The 21,009-nt window shown below is 45.0% G+C and overlaps 1 protein-coding gene across 1 annotated transcript; it reads right to left on the bottom strand.

Moving 5' to 3' along the window:
- Positions 1–892: 892 nt before the first annotated feature.
- STX12 (syntaxin 12) lies at positions 893–20,618 on the bottom strand. The gene is given in 11 exon segments (XM_029964598.1): positions 893–2,335; positions 3,711–3,793; positions 3,964–4,036; positions 4,502–4,607; positions 6,491–6,534; positions 7,363–7,500; positions 9,257–9,356; positions 11,152–11,221; positions 14,537–14,583; positions 14,585–14,753; positions 20,594–20,618. Coding segments are annotated over 11 exon segments (948 nt in total). The 3' UTR covers positions 893–2,242.
- Positions 20,619–21,009: the final 391 nt, after the last annotated feature.

Raw genomic sequence — 21,009 nt, 5'->3', positions numbered from 1 at the left:
GGGAAAAGCCTCCTCTCTCCGGGAGGCCGCAGCTGGCGCTCAGAGCCCGCACAGCCACCACGGGCACCAAGGAACGCCCATCCCTGCCCGGCGCCCCGGATACCTCTGAGTGTGTCCTGCGAGCCTCGGATCGGCGGAACACCCGTGTCCGAGCCGGGCACACCGCACTGCAGCCCCAGCCGGGGGGTGCCGATGGTGAGTTTTCACGCCCAGGAACCTCAGTCAAGACTGTTACAAAGGGCCTCTGCAGCAGTTGTGCTGCTCCGATCAACGATGGGCAGAGAGAGGAGGCAGTTCAGGCAGTTACAGCAACCCCGAGCCCCGAAACCTGGACCAGTGTCCTCAATTTCAGTTTCCAGAGGACTAAAACAGGCTAGAGGAAGGATGGAGCCTACAAATAATGCATCAATGCTCCCTTTTAGGCTTGGTGAGGAGGAAAGTGCTCTCATTCTGACACAGCAGTGTGACACCCAAAGGACTCTGCCCTGCAGCAGGCAGGCACAGACCAGCAGGCTCCACCCTTTTCGAGGAATACTTTAAAAAAGGAGCAGAACGACACACAGTTCCCTTGGTTTAAAGTCAGATTTTACTGTACAGGTTCAGCAAAGGTTCCAAGTTCTAGCAACAGGCAAATAGTCAAAGCTGACCCAACACTGCTCTGGGGCATGAGATTAATTTTTCTGGGATCAGCTACTGTACAGGACTTTGCACAGGAGTACTGCGTGTGTCCTCGTGAAAGGAATTACGTGTTTTCACCTACAAATCAGGACCACTGAACTAAAGCTACAGGAGACACTACTGTGCTGACGTAAAGTCTTCTACTTTGCTTACAGAGGGAACTGCAAACACATCTGTGCCAGTGTCTAAAGTGCAAGAGAAAGGAGCTCTGACAGAGGCTTTTAAAAAGTGTTTATTGATGATTATTAGACGGAATGATGGCGCAATAGTGCAAACCACTGTGCAATTTGGGAGAACACTCCCTTCCCAGCTTTCACATTTACTTTATTATAGAGAAGACATGGAATAAAGATAAATACAAAATGGGTCAGTATGCTGCATTTACCACACTCCCTTGGGCTTTGGACAGATTATGGTTCCCTCAGTGCATGTCAGTTCAGAGCTACACAAAATGGGGAGTGGCTGCTGTGTTCTGCCCAGCTCTCTGAGCTGGAACCAGCAATCTTTTCATTTGCACACACATCCTCAGTCTGAAAATCCTAGCACTTCACTCAGCCAGTTTCTGCACTTTCTGTTTCATAAAGAATGGAAAATACCAGATGATCACAAGCCACATATAATATTTACTAACACACTACAAGTGAGCATCAAAAGTGCTACAGAAGCAAGATTTCTGCGAACACTCATCTATCTTGCTAGCTTGTGAACTTAGGTGCCCACTTCCTCATCTTTGTGTGATTTTCTTCCTGAAAGCTTCTAAAACCAACTGGGAGTAGCAGCTAAACTTTGTATACCTAGTGCTTGACAGTCAGCATTGGAAGAGATTTATTTGTCCGCTAATACACAACCAGATAGTTTGTGTAAGGAAGTTGCATTGTTAGACTGTAAGTCAAACAACATTCTGTCCTCAAATGATGCATTTTGGGAAAAACTAACCTGCAACCACACCTAAAAAAATTAAACAACACAGTTACAAGTCTCAAGGCTAAACTGACCAGCACGCAGTGGTTCCAACCATCATCCACACATACTCTCCTTGCCTCTTGAATCTGTATCATCACCTTTCTCTTCAAGAGAATCTAGAACCACAGCCACCTGGAGACAATAAAACCATGGGGCAGATACTGGAGACTTTAGAAACTGCTGGATTTATGTAATGTGACTTGGTGGTGTGCTGTCTTTGAATGTCATTCTCATTCCAGTCCAACAAAGTTACCTACACATACAAAATGTTAAAGTTGTGCCACTTGTCAAAAACAAGACATCTCCAATTATTGATCACACTTCAGCCTACAGTTGGGACAAGAAATAATACATTACAGAAAGCAAAACCACAAGGTTTTAGTTACATAAAACAATATAATTTGTATATAAACTGATAAATACCATCTCCATGGTTCACTAATTCCAAATACTAGTTATCTGCACATTAGTTGCTAATATCTATTACTAGAAGTAGCTCCAGCTCGTGCTCTCAGGGTGGTCAATTCATCTCCGAGACTAGTCAGCTGGTTTGCTCTGAGAAAGAAATCTCAGCAGTGAGACTGGGTTCCATGGGAAGATTTCATTTGGTTGCCCGCCAGATAATCAATCCTATGATTAGACAGGCCACAGCAAGGCCCAACAACAGGATACAGATCTTCTTACGGGATTTCTTCTAATAAGAAAAGAAAAATAAGCCACTGACACCAGGAACAGTTGACAAGAGCTAAAAACAAGGCCACCATTCTGGTTACTGACTTTGGTGAACCAGAGCACTTGACACCCACAGTTACTCGAGAGAAGTACCCAATGTAGTCTGAACACTTTTACATGTTCCTTAAACTGCATGATTCTACAGAGGAATGTTTTTAGTTTTAGGAGTGCAACGGTCAAATTGATGCAGTTAAGTCAAAATGTGACAGGTTTTGCTTCTCTTAAGGAAAATACAAACCTCAGAGAAAGCCAAACCTTTCTAGCTATTTATATTTTTCAGGTAAGCCTAATCAAACTCCCAAGTAGTTCTCTGATACAATCTTCCCTTGGCCACTCAGGCTTGGTGTTGCATTTCTACAGTTTAAATGATTTCATGTACAGTTACTGTACTTGGATTTTGCAGCATTGCTCACTTTATTCATCACACGAAACTACAGTCAATCCACATACACCAAATATTTTTAACTTGGTATCTAAGGATATGAAGGTAGTTCTATATAACCACTTCCTTCTCCATCCAGAAAAAACACTTCCAAAACATGTCCAATAGCTCTCAAACTTAAATTTATATAAACACCTCAAAACTTTGTAAAGGAAGCCATGGAGAGAGACAATACTATTAAATGCTGCCACATGGTAAAAGCTACTTTTCTTCCTTGCATTTAACAGCGCTGGAGTTTTATTGCTTTCCAGCACCTCCCACTTAACAGCTTGGAAGAGTCCAATATTTATCTTGTGTGGAAGTCTGAAGTCCCAGCAGTGACTAAGCAGAACCCTTAGTCCCTCACAGAACCTGGACCTACAGGGACAAGGGTGATGAAGGGAACCTATAGAAAACATTGACTGTAACCCAACAATGAGAGCCACTGTGAGAGACCTGGTGGGACAGGGAGGACAGACTATGGGAGAGAAACTCAGCAGAAGGAAAGGAGTGCTGCAAATCCTAGTCACCAGAAGTTTCCCAAGTCCGGGCATGGATTTTTGCATGTCAGTGTCTTGGCTGATATGTTTACAAGTTGGATACAACATAAGAATTTGTTCTTGTTTGTTCTGCTAACTCCTAAGAACAACAGACAGGTAAACACTTACACTTGCAGAGCACATTTATATGAAGGGTCAGACTGTCTCCTCTGAAGCAGAAGGTGAATTTCAATACTATGTTTTTGACTCAAATGCTTCATATATTCATTGCAGCCAATTTTGAATGAGTGCCAGCTTGCACAAGCTGGTTTTAATAACTAGTTTGGTGTGCTGCGGGCCTCAGTATGTGTCTTGCTCTGCCTGTTCCATTATTGCTCAACTATACACTGACAATAAAACAAGCACACAGAATTTACCTGATAATAGGCAGCTCTCTGTAACTGCTCACTGGCTCTTTCCACATGAACTTCTGCACTTTCCACATTTGCCTCTATGCTATCTATGGAAAAAACAAGAGAACTCACTGTAAAATATTTCAGAGCTTCAGTGTTTAAAAATTATAACCAGAAATACAATACTTCTAATGCAAAATACTGGAAAATTTAAACTACATAAGCAAAACTTGTAAGTGAACTAAGAAGAAACTTCTTATTATCCAAATGCACTTACCAATCATATCTCCTTGGTCATGAATCATCATGGCTAAATCCTTAAATATCTGATTGACATCCAAAATGTCTGCCTGAGGACAACAATTTGACAAGTTACAGCAAACACTGGGTACAGTTTTTCTAATCCTCACTCAGTACCTCTTTTGACCATTGCTCAAAAGCTCACAATAGACACCAGCATTCGCTGACTGAGGTGCCTTGAAGTTACTCCCTGTGCAATTTGGGATTAACACAGGGGCCTACAATACTCCTGCTACTGAATATTTGTTTCATGCCACTAGCAATTAACCCAGTATGGAACTGAGATGAACACTGTAACGTGAGTTGCTCTGGCCATCTCTGAAGGACCACCAGTCAACACTGAAGGCAAATATATCCCTTCAACAGGAGCAGCAAGATTGATCTTGGCATCAATCCTCCCTACAAGGAACTCTGTTCCTCCACATTCAGCTCTCCTCAGCCCATCCCATTAGTTAGCACTGCACCCCTTTGATTTATCTCCCAATACTGTTAACTGTGCAGGAGCTACTGGTCACCTCTAATTGCCTGATTGCAGTTTCTCTTTCTTTAATGAGTTCAAGGTCCTGTTCAGTTATTGCCACATCTTCTTCCTGAGACTGCATTTGATTCCAATCTTCACCACTGCAAAGAGAGGGAAACAAAGTATGACTCTCTCTCTGACTACAGGTACTTCCACGCTGCATTTGTAGCAAAGCACCAGTGAGTTAAAAGAGTTTTCTACAGAACAACCTCCAGGGTTCTTGGCCCTTGCATTGTGCACAGGGACAGGACTAATTTGTGACAATGGTCACAAATTGGAACAATTGAAAAAAGGGACAGATCAGGGAAAGTGAAGAAACTGGAAAGCAGTTACATAGAACACTCTGTTCTAGGATGTGACAGTTATCTACAGCACTAGAGAAGAAACCTGCTTATTTCAGTTCTGCTTTTCTTTTTTAATACTCGTACCTTCTTTCCTTCCTTCTTACCATCCCCCCAAAAGGAAGAAATCAGGGTAAATGTTTTGGTAGAGAGCAGCCTGCAAGCACATTATCAGAACAAAATGACACCTGACAAGCATCTGACAAAGATTCTTGCTTGCTATCTGGCATTGGAGATAAGATTTAAGTGTTTTAGTATTTTAATTCATTAGTCTAGTAAGAACTTCAAATTAAATTACACACCAAAAGAGATGTTAAAAACCAAGGAACTCTGCATCCCAGTCTACCTCTCTCCTGATGAGCTGGTTCTTCACAACTGCTGCAGAAGTTACACCAATTATAGTGGAGCCAGCACCTATAACACAAGGCCATCTCTATGTTCAGCTTAGAAAGTTCTTCAAGGGCAACATCTCCATCTTTTCAACAGAGAAGTGTGCCAGAAAGCACTATACCATTCCAGTGTTTGGAATACAACACTAAATAGTAAGTTTTAAAGCCTCAAAGTGCCTAAAAAATGAAGATAAACTACATGAGTAGGTCATGTAGCTGACCATTTCAGCAATTCAGCTCTGATGTGACTGTAGGGTTTGCATATCTTTAAAGCAGAAGTTTCTGGCACGTAGCACACAGGAACAGCTTTGAATGTGGAATAGCTGCTAAGTGCCACCATCTCTCACTGAGCTAAGGGGCTCTGCATGAACAGGTACCTCTCTGGGTCCCACGGCTTTAGTGTGCAAGGCCTTCAAACTCATCCCAGCACCTGCATAACTCAACAGCCTGGGGCTTCACCCCCACCCCATGTGAAAGCCCAGGGCTAAGGAAGGGATGCACAACAGGCAGCTGAGCAGATGAAGGACAGTTTGCAGGGGGAGGATGTATAGCTGAGACAGGTAAGCAAAGTCTCTTGATTCAGAAAGTGGAAGGATTTATACAGATAGGGCCAACAGATTTCAGCCCAGCTGACACAGTAACCACAGACACTTCTGAAGGCTCTCTGGTTCTCTTTGCCACACTGGAGAGTTGATGTAACATTTTGCAAAGCTATCTACCATGCAGGCACACTGTTACTGCAGAAGCAACACAACTGTCTGACAGGTGACAGTAATGCTGTCTTGTTGTGCATGTTTTAGGATTAGATTGTCAGTGCATAATGTTCCAGGGCTTCTGAATTTTAGGCAGCCTAATCTGCTACTCTGCAATAGCTCCAACTGGGCTGCTGGAGAACACCCAAACCCTTGAAATAAATATGCTGCTCTCTGTGGAAAGAGTCACAGTGAGTGAAATCCTGTCTGGTAATCTTGTGCTTACAGGCCAGAAAACCAGGAGCTCCAGCTGCCACATCCTAAGGACAGTACAATTCCCCTCAGGGGAGTAATCACACTATCTATATTTAAGGAAGATAAAATACTGTCACATGCAGTTAATTTTCTACACTGTATATTACATGTGCTGTAATAATTGCTTTTCAACTCCTTTTGCTTTCCATTCAGCCAGCAGAGTCTGGCCCGAGTTACAATAACAGATCTTACCATAAAAATTTTAGGTATATGTAGTGAAAACCTCAAGAGTACGAGAAGTTATTACCTATCAAATGAAACAAGCTGTTCTTCTCTGAACCGCTCATCAGCCTGGAAGAGATAAATGAGTCATTAGTCTCATAGACTACCAGGACCACTCACAAAATCACCAGCAGCATCTTAAAGACCAAAGCACATACTGTTCAGAGTGTTCTTGGAGAATCCCACTGTCACTGCAGATTTAACTTTCAGATTTAGCTTTCAGATTTAACTCAAGTTAACTGAATGACCAAAACCAGCCAGTCCATGTCCTTGGATCAGCTGTCAGTGTTTGTCACTTCCTTTCCCAACACAAAGCAAAACATTTAGAGCATAATCCAACAGATAAATGTGTTCCCTTGCAGACATTAAGAATGCAGAGCTAACACAAAGCCCCGAGGCAAGGGGAGGGAAATGCCTTCACTGGCCTCTTTATTATGAATTCTTAGTAGCCAAAGGGGTTATCAAAACATAACAGGGAAGAGGTTTGAACACACATTGGAGATATTAGCAGGACAGAAGCTATAAGAATATAAAGCACCATAGTGTGACATTTAAGATGTAATTTAAGGTGTGGTAAGCTTCCATTTGAACTCTTAAATTTTACAGCCTAGGGCTGACAGCAAGTGGAGAGTAGCCTGCAATACTTTCCTATTCACTGTATTTTGACTCCCCATCTCATCCTCCACAACACTTGCAACTACCAGGATTCCTTCCCTCCTCTACATGGACAAGGAGCACACTGAAACGAGAGATTACTTACAACAGCTGGAATGGCAAAACTAATACACCAAGGGTCAGCTGCACTCAGTGAGGTGTCAGTAGACAGACAGGAGGTTGGAAGGCAAGTACAAGATCTCTTGGAAGACTCATTGTTCCAAAATTCCCATGAATACTTACAGAGATCCGGGAGCCAGCTCTCGCCCTTGCCACGGTCTCCTTTTCCTTCTCTGACACTCGCCTCTGCACTGCCTGGAAGTTATTTAAGGCCGCGGAGAAGTCATTCATCAATCGTTCTTTCTGAAGCCTCTGCTGGCGCTGAGGAATTGAAACACAAACAAGTGTTCAGACATTTCCATTCATTATAAAGTGACTGTCAGGCTCTCAAAAACCCACCATAACAATAACAATGAATACTGGCATTCATTGATCTTTTGGTTCCAACAGTCTGAGGCACTGGAGAGAACAAAAAGTCCACCAAGTTTTAATTCCTTATCACAAATGCTCCACGCCTTGCCCACTGCAGGACAGTTTTGTGCAACAAAGTTCTCCAATTTCAATCTAGTTTCAAGTCTGGAGTAGAGAGGTCTTCTAGACCAGTACTTTTATTCAAATCACATTCCAATAATCCACCACATTTAATTATGTGCATTTTGGTTATCTACAACTCTTTTAGCCTCCATTCCTCTACTCAGCCAACTTCATAGTACTTCTTACCACACTAATGACTTCTTACCAGAACTAATGACAACACCCATTGCCCCAGTCTCCTAAGCTGTCTCTCCCAGCCATGCCACACTGTTGTTATTAGATCAGATAACATCCTTACTCCTGATAACCATTTCAGTTTATCTTTTCTCCAAATACACTAGTTGCAATAGTGCTTTTCATCCTCAATTTACAGTGTCAACTTATTTAGCTTCCATAGAACATGTCCTCTGAGTTTGTGACATCCCAGAGATGGGAAACGAGTAGCTGTGGAAAAGCTTGTCCCAAGGACACTCAATACTAGGTCAGTTCTCATGTTTTCTGATAGAAAGATTTGCAACAGCTGGCTCAAACTGTGGGCTTTCCAGGACTGTAATCCTGCAATGAGCTTGTATCAGTTCAACACTCATTTCAAGGAAATAAATCTCTTCAATTATATTTTTTTCTGTAATAAGCCACTACAGCATCCTCATAATACACTACAGCTTCCATCTGAGCCCTCTGAAGCAACAACCCTTCTGCCAGAGCAGTCCCTGAGTGTGCTGTGCTCCAGCTCCTGCAGATTTTGACTGAATTTTCCCTGGACTGCATTCACTGACATGCACATGACAGGATTTTGTTCATCACAGGAAGATTAACAGAAAAATATTTGCTGAACAAACCAGCAAAACACGGCCATGCTTCCAACTAGCATATAAACCTTTAAACACAGAAACAGACCAAAACAACATCTGCTGACCCACATCCCCAGATCATCCCACAACAGCATCACAAAAACACGAGGTGGTGGATTAACATGAACAGCACAGGACTGTCCCTTCCCTTTCCCATAGGGAGGGGGAACTCCAACTACTGTTTGGTAAGAGATAAAATCATAATCTTTGCCTTGTTATATTTTGCTTTATTCAAATATGAGCAAGGTGAGTCAGCTTCTCCCCTCCCCCCACTAATAAATCACATGCAAGGGAAAGCTTTCTGGCATGATCCATCTCATACTGACAGGCAGTTTGCTCTGAGTTCTTATCCTAAAACACTGCCTTGTACCACCAGGGACTTTGTAAACAAGATTATTTTTCAGAAATTTGCTCAGAAAACCAGAATTGCATACTAAGCTCTCCCTGAACATTTAGGGTCTCTTATTCTCATGTGAGAAAGTTTAATACTTATTTGCCCCTGGGAAACAGTGTCATATAAGCAGCCAGGATGCAGTCAGTTTAATGAGTTTCCCTACCTCACTAACGTCCTTCATTCTAAAAGGCTACTGTCTCTTCAGCTGTGCCAGTTTAGGCTTTAGGAGGTTGTGGTCCATGCTAATTTCATTAAATGAGTGATCTAGAAATATGTCCAGAAAATTCTGCCTGCCTACCTGTTCAGAAGCAGACAGGGGAAGTGGCAGAGACCCCAACTCCTTGAGATATTCATTGGTCTCTTTGGCAAGGCGGTTTGCAGAGTGCTGCAGCTGTTGCCTGAAAAAAAGTTCAAAAGCACTTACACAAGGTCTACCTAAAAAGCAGTCCCTGAGCATTTTAGCGTCCAAAATGATGACTAAATAGGGGTTCTGAGATCACAGAGCTTTACAGTAGGTGTTTTTCCAACCTAAAGGATCAGAGATATATGTTTAGTTTTTAATATCAACTTGACTCTGAACTACATTTTTAAAAAATATTCAAATAATTTCTGTGCTCCCTGCTAACTAGTATAATTCAGTAGTTTTAAAAATACATTTTTCTCCAATGGCATAAGAAAGAAACAACTTTATTCAGTGAACGTAATCCCTCTATAAGGGTGAATTCTTTGTAGTACCAATTAGAAATTAACTGTTTACTTGACAACCACCAACTCTATGGTTAAATACATATTTGATAAAAGTACAGGGACTCTGAAATATTAAGTTCTTCCTTCTTGTGAAAAATAATGGTCAGAAAGAGGAATGATACGTCATCTACTTAAGGAATTGCAAGGCTTTCCCTTGAGCCTTTATGTTTTCCAACAACATTATAATTTGAAGCTTATTTTTGCAAAGTGCCTAATACTAATACACAAAAACTACACTGTAAACCAGGATGACACAAAATACTAAAACAAGAAACGATTTCTTTTGCATTCAATGGGTACAAGATGCTGAAGTGAAAGTCACATACCCAGCCAGTAGATATGTAAATGGAGGCATTCAGGCTCTGGTTTTGTCCAAGTTGCATATGTGAGCGGAACAAACCATCCCTGTATTTTGGTAGTAAGTTTGTATGGCAGCTGACAATTTGTGGGGTTCAGCCACTCTGACCTCAAAGAGGAGAGATTATGCCACTTCTACAGTGACATCAAATGGAAAAGCATTTGTTTGGTCACCAGTGATTAGTTCTTTAATCTACCGATTAAATAGAGATTGAGCCAACTGAGAAGCTCAAGGAAGCAAATCCCTTTCTCTCCTAACTGGGCTCTGATCTCATCCTTCAAATGTGGGGTATGTAGCTTCCACCACAAGTCATGAACTTATCAAAAAAATCAGCTATTATAAAAACCAGGAAAGTTGTACATTCAGAGATTCAAGGTACATTTGCATGAAAAGAGAATAGAAGAACTGACTTCCAAGTTTTCTTTGATGACCCTCTGGAAATGATTCTTTTTATAACTCGCTATTTATGCTTTATGAATTTGTGAAAGATGCACAGACACAGAGAGTCTCTGTTCAGTCTCTCCAGGAGTCAGTTTGGACAACACCTGTTTAAACATCTTCTAGTTCGTCCCCCACTGGCATATTATTCCTCTGAAATTACATGTGACATTTTGGCTGCCATATAGGATTGCTAATCTTTCTACTGCCTAAATCCATCTGTACTACAAGCTACTCTTTCACCATAATTATGGGGATTCATTGGTCTCATGTGAGGACCAAGTACCTACTATGGCGTTCATTTCTTCTAAACCACAAGTGAAGCTACTGTGGCTACTCCTCAGAGGACAGCCAATGCTAATGCATGGCTGGGGTACTACTACTTTTAAAATAAACTATAGAAAAGCTATATAGAAGAACAATATAGAACCCTACCTATCCAGCAGTTTTGAATGGCTTCGCCTGAGTCCTGCAGAAACACTTTAATTTGCCCAGTAAACTACTTAATGCAGCTACTCATTTTGGGTTTGAAGGACTGTACTAAATGTATCTCATAAAGCATTTCCCCACAGCAAGTAACCCAGTTCCTCTAAGAATACAGGGAGAAATCAAAGAGGACCTACACCGATGTTTGCTTATTTAATACTTACAAGTTCTCCTGAAGCTTGCTGGAATCCTGCTTTGTTCCCAGCTGGCTCATCAAATTCTTTATCTGAGCAGCTGAAGATAAAGAGATCACAAGATGAGTCAGTAAGACAAGTTCTAATGTATTTTATTCCTTCTTGAATGTATTCTTTTAGCTTTAAAAGGATTTATTTCAATGTTTGACTTAACTCAAGCTAGTAAGACAACACTTACATTCTTTGCTTTAAATATTTGTATATACAAATATCTTAAAAGTTAATGCCAAGAGGATGGGGCCCAACTCTTCCCAGTGATGCCCAGTGACAGGACACAGAGCAACAGGCACAACTGAAACACAGGAAGTTCCATCTAAATATGAGGAAAAATTCCTTAGCTGTGAGGGTGTCAGAGCCCTGGAACAGGCTGCCCAGAGAGGCTGTGGAATCTCCTTCCCTGGAGATATTCAAACCCTGCCTGGACACCATCCTGCACAACCTGCTCTGGGGGAACCTGTGTTAGCAGGAGTTGGACCAGATGAACTCCAGAGGTCCCTTCCAACCCCAGGTGTTCTGGGATTCTGTGAAATGCAAATGTACATTAAACACCCCTACCTAGACATGATTCAGCCTAACAAACTTTCAGACAAGAAAGTGGTAGTGAGGCACAGATACCCTGACGACAAGTCTGTGGAGCTAAAACGTTGTGCTCTCCTCTTCCTCAACCTTTTCAGACCAATTAACAGAGCTGACTACTTCTATCAGCCTTGCTATTTCTGTATTTTAGGCTATCATTGCTGCAGAACAGCTTCACTATGCTACATTGCCACTTTTACATATTTTTAAGTTACTTAAATTATTACAACTCTGTTAAAAAAAAACAAAACAAAACAACAATGACCAAGGATTGCTATCAGTTTCAAAAAAACACCCAACCAAACTTGAATTTTTCTACTCATGATAGCCCAAACCTTTCACAATACTGGCACAAACAATCTTTCAAGAACAGAGATAGCAATGTGCACTTCACAGTTGGCCTTCATCAATTTGAAATCATGTTGTAGTGCAAGTTCAAGACCTCCTTCTTCCCATCTCCTGTGTTTTTCCACTGTTTTCCTTGTGTAGGCATTAGTGACCATGAAACCACACAACAAATCACATCAAACCATTAACTTACCTAAAAGACAAGTAGCATTTTCTCTCCCCACTCCCTCTACCTTAGAATACTTTTTTGACAGATCAAGAAGCTGATCCACTTTATTCTGCAGCAGCACAGTTTTTATCATTACTGAAGTGCTTGGCTCAGCACTTACAAGAGCAGCACAAAGATTGATCAGCTCAAATCGATTGTGAAATCATATGTTATCACATCACCACTGAGAGGCAAGACCAAGGAGGGTCACTCTAATATAGTTCCATAGGCAGCTGAACTGAATTACCCTGTGAGTTTAACAAGAGCTTCTTCCAATTCAGTGAAATCCTCCTGTATTACTTGTGCTTTCAGCCTGGAGCCTCTGCACTGGATTAAATGTGTTGCTGGAGAAACATCAGATCCCTACAACGGCCACTTCTTTTCAAGTGATGTCCAACAGCTTATAAGAAGGGCAGCTCAGCTAAGGCTGCAATATGAGCTAATCAGTAATAAGCCAGTAATTAGCTTTTGCATCCACTGAGGGTATTCTCATTGAGAATTCCAGACTTCTATTAGGTCATACAATGAGGAGCTGGCAACTTCTTTTACTCTGAGCTTGGCTTCCAGCAAGCAAGACTGCACATATTTCACAGCTCTGTCAGACACAGGAAGGTCAGAAAAATTCCTAGACAGGTTGGTGACAAACGAACAGGGACTGCACTGTGTATGCGGATGTCAAGGACTTGGCAAATGGCATTTGTGCCATAATGCCCAGACACCCTGAGACCTATTTTTCTCCACTGGGGGAGATTCTTGCACAGTCCCATTTCCAGGCCAGGCAATGTGCTGTTTGTCCTGCCCTGAGCCAGGTTCAGCAGTTTGCTTTGCTTGGTTTATCTCGGCCAACAGCAACACACAGTCTATAAAAAAATAAGAGGAAAGTGTCTGAGAAACCATAGGAAGGGGCTGGAGCTCTTTATTCTTTGGATATGTACCAACACAGAGAGCCCCCTCAGCCAACAGTTTTCAGTCACCAAGACCTTTTAATTCCATGTACTCACTATCAAACAACTAAGATTACTTAAAACACTTCAATGTCTGCCCTAGCTGCAGGACTCTTACATTATCTGAGCAAGCAACAGTTTTGCCAACTCAGGCCACCAGTTTTCTGTACATTTTGTGTGAAATGCTCACTCTAGAGAGATTTTCCAAAGGAGTGTATAATACTCAGCTGTGCCTACTGTTCGCTCTTTTCCTTAGGGAATGAAAGGAGAAATGAGGATAGCCTTAAGGCTTCAATGTATCTTTCTCCTAGGCCTGAATGGAAAGCTTTTATATTACGTGTAATGAAGTTAACTACTGTAACATTAAGTCAGATGTTCTGTGAGTTCCCACCCACCTCGATAAAACTCTAAGGCTATTTGTTTCATTTGAGATGGGCAGTGCACGGAGATAGGATGGCTGCGGGTCATAAGACAGCAAAGCCTGTCCTATGAGAGAGAAGCTGAGCTGCTTAGAACAGGAGGCTCACTGAAGTCCCATGGAAAGGAGAAAGAGTGTGAAGAAGAAGAAAAAAAAAAGGGAATAAAAAAAAGGAAAAAAAACTAGACAAGCCATGTTATTTGGTGAGATTTGAAGCAGTTCAGCTATGTCTATACCAAGAGGAAATGAACATGACTGACCAAAGCAGTTTCAGTGATATTAACAGCTTTGTATAATCAGAGAATTCACCGACTTTCTGAGGAACCAAAATGTTCCACTGACCTTGCCCCTAAAAACTCGCATGGCTACTTGAACAATTAATGCCCTTTTCAGTAAAGGCTGTATCCTTTGGAAGGCTCATACCAAAGACTCTTTCGGAAGTGACTCCTTTAACGAGCAGCATCTCGGCGCTCAGCACCGAGATTTCTACGATTAGCTCACATTCCGATAACTTTCTCTAATGACAACCACGCGACCAAGAAACAGCCACGCCACGTCCCCAGGGACACCCTTCTGGGGAGCGGGACCCTGGCACAGCAGCTGCTCCGGGCGCGGCGGCTCCTCGGGCTCCCGCTGCCGCCGGGGCCCCTCCCTGGGGCCGGCCAGCTGTCGGTGCCACTCGGTGACAGGGGCACAGACCCCACCGAGAGCAGGGCTGGGGAACACCCGGGTGGAGCCGGGCCCCAGCTGGGCCCGTCCGGGTTCCGCCCGCCCCGGCACCCCCGCCCGGCCCGCCCAAGGAGGCTCTGCCGCTCCGGCCTCCCGCAGCGCCCCGGCCCCGCCCGGCCCCGCCGCACTCACTGTACTGCGCGATGCGCTGCACGTTGCCGCTGCATGTCTGGATGAGGCGCCGAAGTCCGCGGCGGGGGCGGGCGCGGGACCCGCGGTCGCAGCGGCCCGAACGAAATGGCCGGCAGGGCCGAGCGCGCGGCCGCCGCGGCCGTGCACAGCGACCGCCGCCGCGCTGCGCCGCCACCGCGCCTGCGCCTCAGGGTAGCGGGGGAAGCCCCGCCGCGGGCTGAGGGGAAGGGAAGGGAGGGGAGGGGACGGGAGAGGACGGGGCGGGAGGGACGGGGTGGCGGAGCCATCGAATCACCGGGAGTGGAGGAGACCTTAGGGATCATCCAGTCCCACTGCCTGCCCAGCGCTACCGCTGTAACCCCTGAACCACCGCACCGCGTCACCCAGCGCCTCGTGAACACCTGGAAGGACGGTGACTCCACCACCTCCCCGGGCAGCCCCTGCCAACAACTGACCACCCCAACAGTGACAACATTTCTGTAGTACCTGAGTCTCCCCTATCTCAGCTTAAGACCATTTCCTTGGTGCTCTGACCGGGGGCACGGCAGAAGAGACCGGCCCACACCTCACTCACCGCAGCCTCCTGTCAGGGGGCTGTGGAGAGCGATGAGGTCCCCCCTGAGCCTCCTCCACAGAAAACAAACTCAGCTCCCTCAGCCATTCCTCATAAGACATGTTTTTCTAGACCTTTCATGAGCCTTGTTGCCCTTCCCTGGACACGCTTCAGCCCCTCAATGTCCCTTTTGCAGTGAGGGGCCCAGAACCGAGCGCAGTGCTCGAGGTGCCCCAGCAGTGCCCAGTACAGGATCAGACACTTCCCTGGTCCTGCTGCCACACCATTCTCAGTACAGGCCAAATCAGCCCAGCCCAGGGTGAGGGCTGGTGTGGCAACCAGTAACAATGCTTTCAAATAATGCTTTCAAATCAAGAGTAAAGGAGCTTAAGTGAACATCCATTTCTGCTCTCTGCTGCAGAAGCTGTAGTATTTTAAGTAATTAAAGTACATCTAATCTTTAAATAAAAAATCAGAGGTCATGCCATGTAAAAATGAAGGAAGTCAGTGTACATGTGATTAAAATGTAGAGTGTAAATATTTCTTTGAGAAATGCTTGATACAACAACAAACTTCTAATTCCAGAAGTGTCCACAACAGGTCAAAATTGTGGTAAATATGGAGCAGGGTCATGGATGAAACTTGTATAGAAGAGAAGAGAAGGCTTCAGGGTGACTTTGTTGTGGCCTTCCAGTGCCTAAAGAGGCTCCATGAGAGAACAGGAGAAGAAGTTTGGACAAGGACATGGAGTGATAGGACAAGAAGGAATGACTTCCCACTGCCAGAGGGCAGGATTAGATGGGATATTGGGAAGAAAATTCTTCCCTGTGAGGGTGGGGAGGCCCTGGCACAGGTTGCCCAGAGAAGCTGTGGCTGCCCCATCCCTGGAAGTGTCCAAGGCCAGGTTGGACGAGGCTTGGAGCAACCTGGGCTAGTGGAAGGTGTCCCTGCCCATGGCAGGGGGTGGAACAAGGTGATCTTTAAGGTTCCTTCCAACCCATACCATTCTGGGATTCTTTAAATAGATATTTATTCAACTTAATGCATGTGAGCAGTTTGTTGAAGTTGGTTTGACATGGTTTGCTTGAAGCAGCCTGGAGGCAAATATTTGCAGGTCCCAAACTGTTAAAACACTTGTTCACAGTCATCAAATCTTTGGTGAGCACAAACAGGGCTTCTGAAAAAGAAGACCAGCAGTGGAGAGGGCACCATTTGTGACAGAAACTAATTTGAAATAGAATGTAGTAAATTCCAATTAACAGTACTACACATTTTAATGATGCACTGCTTTTTACTCTGTTTAAGACATGAACAAACTAGAACCTGCATTAACAAACTGGAACTTGCTTTTCAGCTTCGTAAGTATTCTAGGAGAAACAACCCTCATCTCTCAAAAACTATATTTCTAAAAAAGGCTTTGTAAAATAAATGTAAGTAAAGCAAACATATGGGGGTGTTGGACTGCAGTAGTAAGTAATTTGGACTCTTACATACACAAAATAAGCAAACCATTGTCAGAAGATGAAAATACACTTTAAAGAAAAGAAGCAGCACTTTAAAAGGGTTTTCTTTGTCTGTTGACAGAAGGCTACTGTGAAAATCCCAATCCCTGTCTTGGTTGCATTGAATTCATGTTTCCTGAAGATCTGTAATGAGGCTGGAGTTGTTTGGCTGCAGGTGGATGTACAGTATGTTCTCCTGGATGACCTGTTCCTGTGAAAGACTGTCTATGTTAGTGTGGCATGTTTGTGGTGATAAAATCCCACACTCCCTCCCTTGCTTTGAAGAATAACAACTCTCATCTGAGACAAGAGGAGATATTTTTCTTTCTCTTTTGTTCTGCATTTTCAGTGTCAGCTCAGAAGGGGTGACAGAAAAAAGCCAGTCACTTGAAGATGGACGTGCTTTATTGTGGAAGTTTCTGGCCTGATAATTTACACACGATAGTGTCTGGTTGAACAGCGCCAGTGTCTTCTCTAGGTGCTTTTGTGTGCTGGGAGTTGGGGTTTGATGAGACTTTTTTGGGAAGACCAATAAAAATGTTGATTCCAAAAGAAGGAAATGTCTGGGTCATGATTTCACTGCACACATTGGGGGGGAGGAAGGGAGCTCAGCTCAATGTTCATGCTGGCTATTTCCCACTCTACACACATCCATCACCATCAGGCATAACTGTTAGACTGCAAAATCAATCTGTGTTGTGTCCCTGGATCCCCCAGCTCCAGTTCTGTCCATCCCTGTAGAAAAAGTAAAGCTTGGTTGTAAGAAAAAAAATTTACAGTGGTTTTAAGTTGGGGAATTTATTCAGTGTTTGAATAATCAATTCTTTAAATGCAGAATTGCCAGTGTCTTCTTTCTCACACTTCTTCAATGAAATGGGACCAGCTAAAGAGAAATGAATCCTGCAGACCAAATGAGGAATAGAAGAATGACTCACAGATCACGGGGGTCACCTCTCAGGTGTAAGGTAGCTTGTGGCACACACAATTCAGTGTGATGTGCAAGTCGTTCATCTGTGCTCGCTGCTTCACAATCCCTTTGGGATTGAACCTGCGCTGCTCTTCTGCTGACAGTGGGAATTCTTCTCCCAGCAGTGGGAATTCATCCTACTTTCTAGAGGTACCTAAAAAAACTCCAGTCCTCCAAGAGAGGTTAGTCCTTTCTCAGTGGTAGACTTCTCCCACAAGAAACTGTCAAGGGGAGCAACAGAGGGTGACAGTGAGAGCAGAAACATGTGAGGCCAGGAAGGATAGGCTGGATCACACACATGTGAGGCCAGGAAGGACAGGCTGGATCACACACATGTGAGGTGAGGAAGGACGGGCTGGATCACACACAGCTGCCTGCACTGCATTACCATAACAGGAGTCACCAGCTTGTGTGCTGCTGGCATGAATTTGGGATCTTTCTTCTTCATAAGCTAAATCCAATCATGGAAGAAAACAACTAGCAGGTCCAGAGTGCCTGTAATGCCTGTCTTCAAAGAACTTCACAGAGATAAATCTAATTTGGAGTGATCCTTGGAGAGGGAAACAGGATATGTCTGCTTGGTTAAATGCACTACAGACCTGTCAGTTCAAAGGAAGACTTGGAAGCACAGAGAAGGAAACTGCAAGTAAAGCAGCACTGTGGGTCATGACAAGCAAGGTGATGCCTGGAAGGCTGGCAAGGTGCAGTTCTGCCTGCTGGTTTTGGCCTGAGACCACAGATGTGCATTCCTAGTGAACACAGCAATGTTTGGCAGGAAAGGAACTGTTGAAAGCATTGCCTGTCAGTATCAATTCTTCTCTGGAGGTACTTTTCACATAATTGCTACTTACTGCTCCCAGTCAGCAGTGGGAAGCAGCGCATGGCCGGGTGGAAGTGCTCTCTGGCTGGTCATGGAGACTCAATACTGGAGAGCCTGGAATCTGAGAAATAAAGAATAGTGGGGCTGGGAAGTCCTGGGAACCCCCTGAGGCATCGTGCACTCACTCCTTCTTGGGTATGCTAAGTATGACCTGTGTTTCTGCTGTGTTTTCAAATGACATGCCCTATTTGTACCCCTCTGAGTTAGAGGATCCCCCTGACCAGGCAGGATGAAAAAAGCAGCTTACAGCAATAACCAGGCTCCACACCAGGCAGAAATTAAGCTTGTTGGCTGTGATTGATTTCAGGAGAGGCCACAACAGTGTTGATCAGGAAGGCAAAGGCTCTGGAACTGAGCATCTGAGTGAGATCATTTTGGCATTTTCCCACTCTTCAGGAAAAACCCCCTACTCACTGGGCATTAATTTGCTGTTTTATTTTCCAGCAATCAGGTACTATAATCAGAGACGGCCTGTGTGCTGGTGGGCTGCAAGGTGCTAAATGTCCTAAATGGTTTCAAAATAAGGCTATAGATTGTACCTGGCAACAGTAAATGAGGGACAAGACCCAGATTTCCATAGTCAGCCAATGAAAAGCAGATAATGATGTGATACAGTTGAGCCAGGACAAGCCAAAAACATTTTCTTTCAAGTCACAATTCACTGTCAAAGTCAGTAAAGTTCCTGGTACGGAAAAACCTTGCACAGACTGGACAACAACTGTGTCAGAGAGGTGGGAGATACCTGAGTGCCCAGGGAAGTGTGTGATCCTGGTGCAGTGCATCTGTCTCTGTAGAGCTCCAGTCCTGGGGCTGGGAAGCAGGTAGGACAGTGGGCTGGAAAAACTGTCAACAAGAAGTTTTTGAACAGCATCTTTATTTTGTTTTGAACCAAGAACAAGGTGCTATTTGATGGAAATTCAAACCAATTAATGTGATTGGCCAATGAAACCCACTGCTGTGGGAAGTCACTGGGGGATGCTCAGCAAAAGGATGGGACGACAAAGAGAGCAAGAGATAATCCCAGGGGGCCTTTCAGCACCTTTCAAAAGGCCACTGTGCTGCACACATTGAAGCCCTGGCTCTCACAAGATGTGTCTCGTGGCAAATCACTGCTGCTTCTGGCTGGAGCAGCTGGTTGTGGCTGCTGGTGTGGACAGCGCAGTGGATTTGGCAGACCTCAGACTTCCTGCTGCCAGACACTTTCTGTGTACCTGCCCTGAGGACATGGTCAGTAGGTATCTGTATTGCCAGGTGATGCAGGATTTTGGGAGTCTGTAGAGCTTCTAGTGTGTGGCTGCAGAAGAGATTTTAGGAGAAGGATGCTCCTGGGTACAACAGTGTGCACTACAAACCTCTGTTACCTGAACACAGGGACAATGATCACAAGGCTTTCTTGACACATGGACTCAGCATCATGGACCAGACAGGAAACTGGAACGGAGGGGACATTAAAAGATTTGTCCAAGACTGCACAGAAAGTCTGTGCCAGAGGTGGAAAGTCACCTAAAGTTCTGATTTAGACAAAATACCAGTAATTTTCTGACAGCAGGTGCACGAATTTGGTATTGTGCAACTGTAGTGGCCGGGCCATGCTGCCAGTCCCTGGCATGTCCAGCTTCCCTGGATCCAAGACACAAGCCTGAGAAAGCAATTGTTAAGTAGTTTGGGGTGGTGGGAAGTCCCAGTCATGAAGTGCTGGTGCAGGTACAGAGCCTGGGGCAGAGCCTGGTGGTCCATGACTCCAATGCATTTAGGAAACTTTCCTGTCTGCCCACTCAGATTCCTCTCTGGGAGTCACACTCACACCTCCTGGGACACAAATGAAAGCGGCAAAATGGGACATGGGGAGCTTGTGGGGCAGGAAAGGAGTTTTGCAGAAGTGACAGCAATAGCTAAGAGGGGGATCCCCGTGGCTGGTGTGCCTACCGTGTGTTCTGCTTCAAGTGAGAAGGAGGATTCCTGGGATTCTGGCTCCTTGCTCCGTGTTCTGAGGGTGCGCAGTGTGAAGATGTCACAGCCCTTACACACAGCCCACACATCCCTGTGTCTCTGGAGCAAACAGCACGGCTGCGGGAAGGACAGGGCCAGCACCCACTTCTAAGAAGGGACCCCAGCGGTGGGAACCCCAGAGCCCCCCGCGCCTTGCACCCCTCACTCGTCACTCCGCACTCCACGCCCATGGCCCCGCACCCCGCACGCAGCTCCCAGAGCTCCACACCCATCACCCGGCACCCAGCTCCCAGCACCTCACACCCCGCACGCAGCTCCAGAGCTCCACATCCATCACCCCGCACGCAGCTCCAGAGCTCCACATCCATCACCCCGCACGCAGCTCCAGAGCTCCACATCCATCACCCCGCACGCAAGCTCTCCCACAATCCATCATTCCTCCGCACGCAGCTCCAGAAGCTCCCACATCCATCACCCGCCGCACGCAGCTCCAGAGCTCCACATCCATCACCCCGCACGCCTCTGCCAAAAACCCGCCGCCCCGGCGGCTGGGCGGCGTTTCTCGCCGGTGGCCGCGCGGGGGCAGCAGCGCCCCGTGGGAGTTCCCGGCTGGTCCCCGGC

This window comes from Manacus vitellinus, unplaced genomic scaffold (assembly GCF_001715985.3).
Source record: "Manacus vitellinus isolate BGI_N305 unplaced genomic scaffold, ASM171598v3 scaffold_75_pilon, whole genome shotgun sequence".
NCBI lineage: Eukaryota > Metazoa > Chordata > Aves > Passeriformes > Pipridae > Manacus > Manacus vitellinus.
The sequence above is the reverse complement of the archived record's forward strand: the minus strand, read 5'-3'. Positions and strand labels throughout refer to the sequence as shown.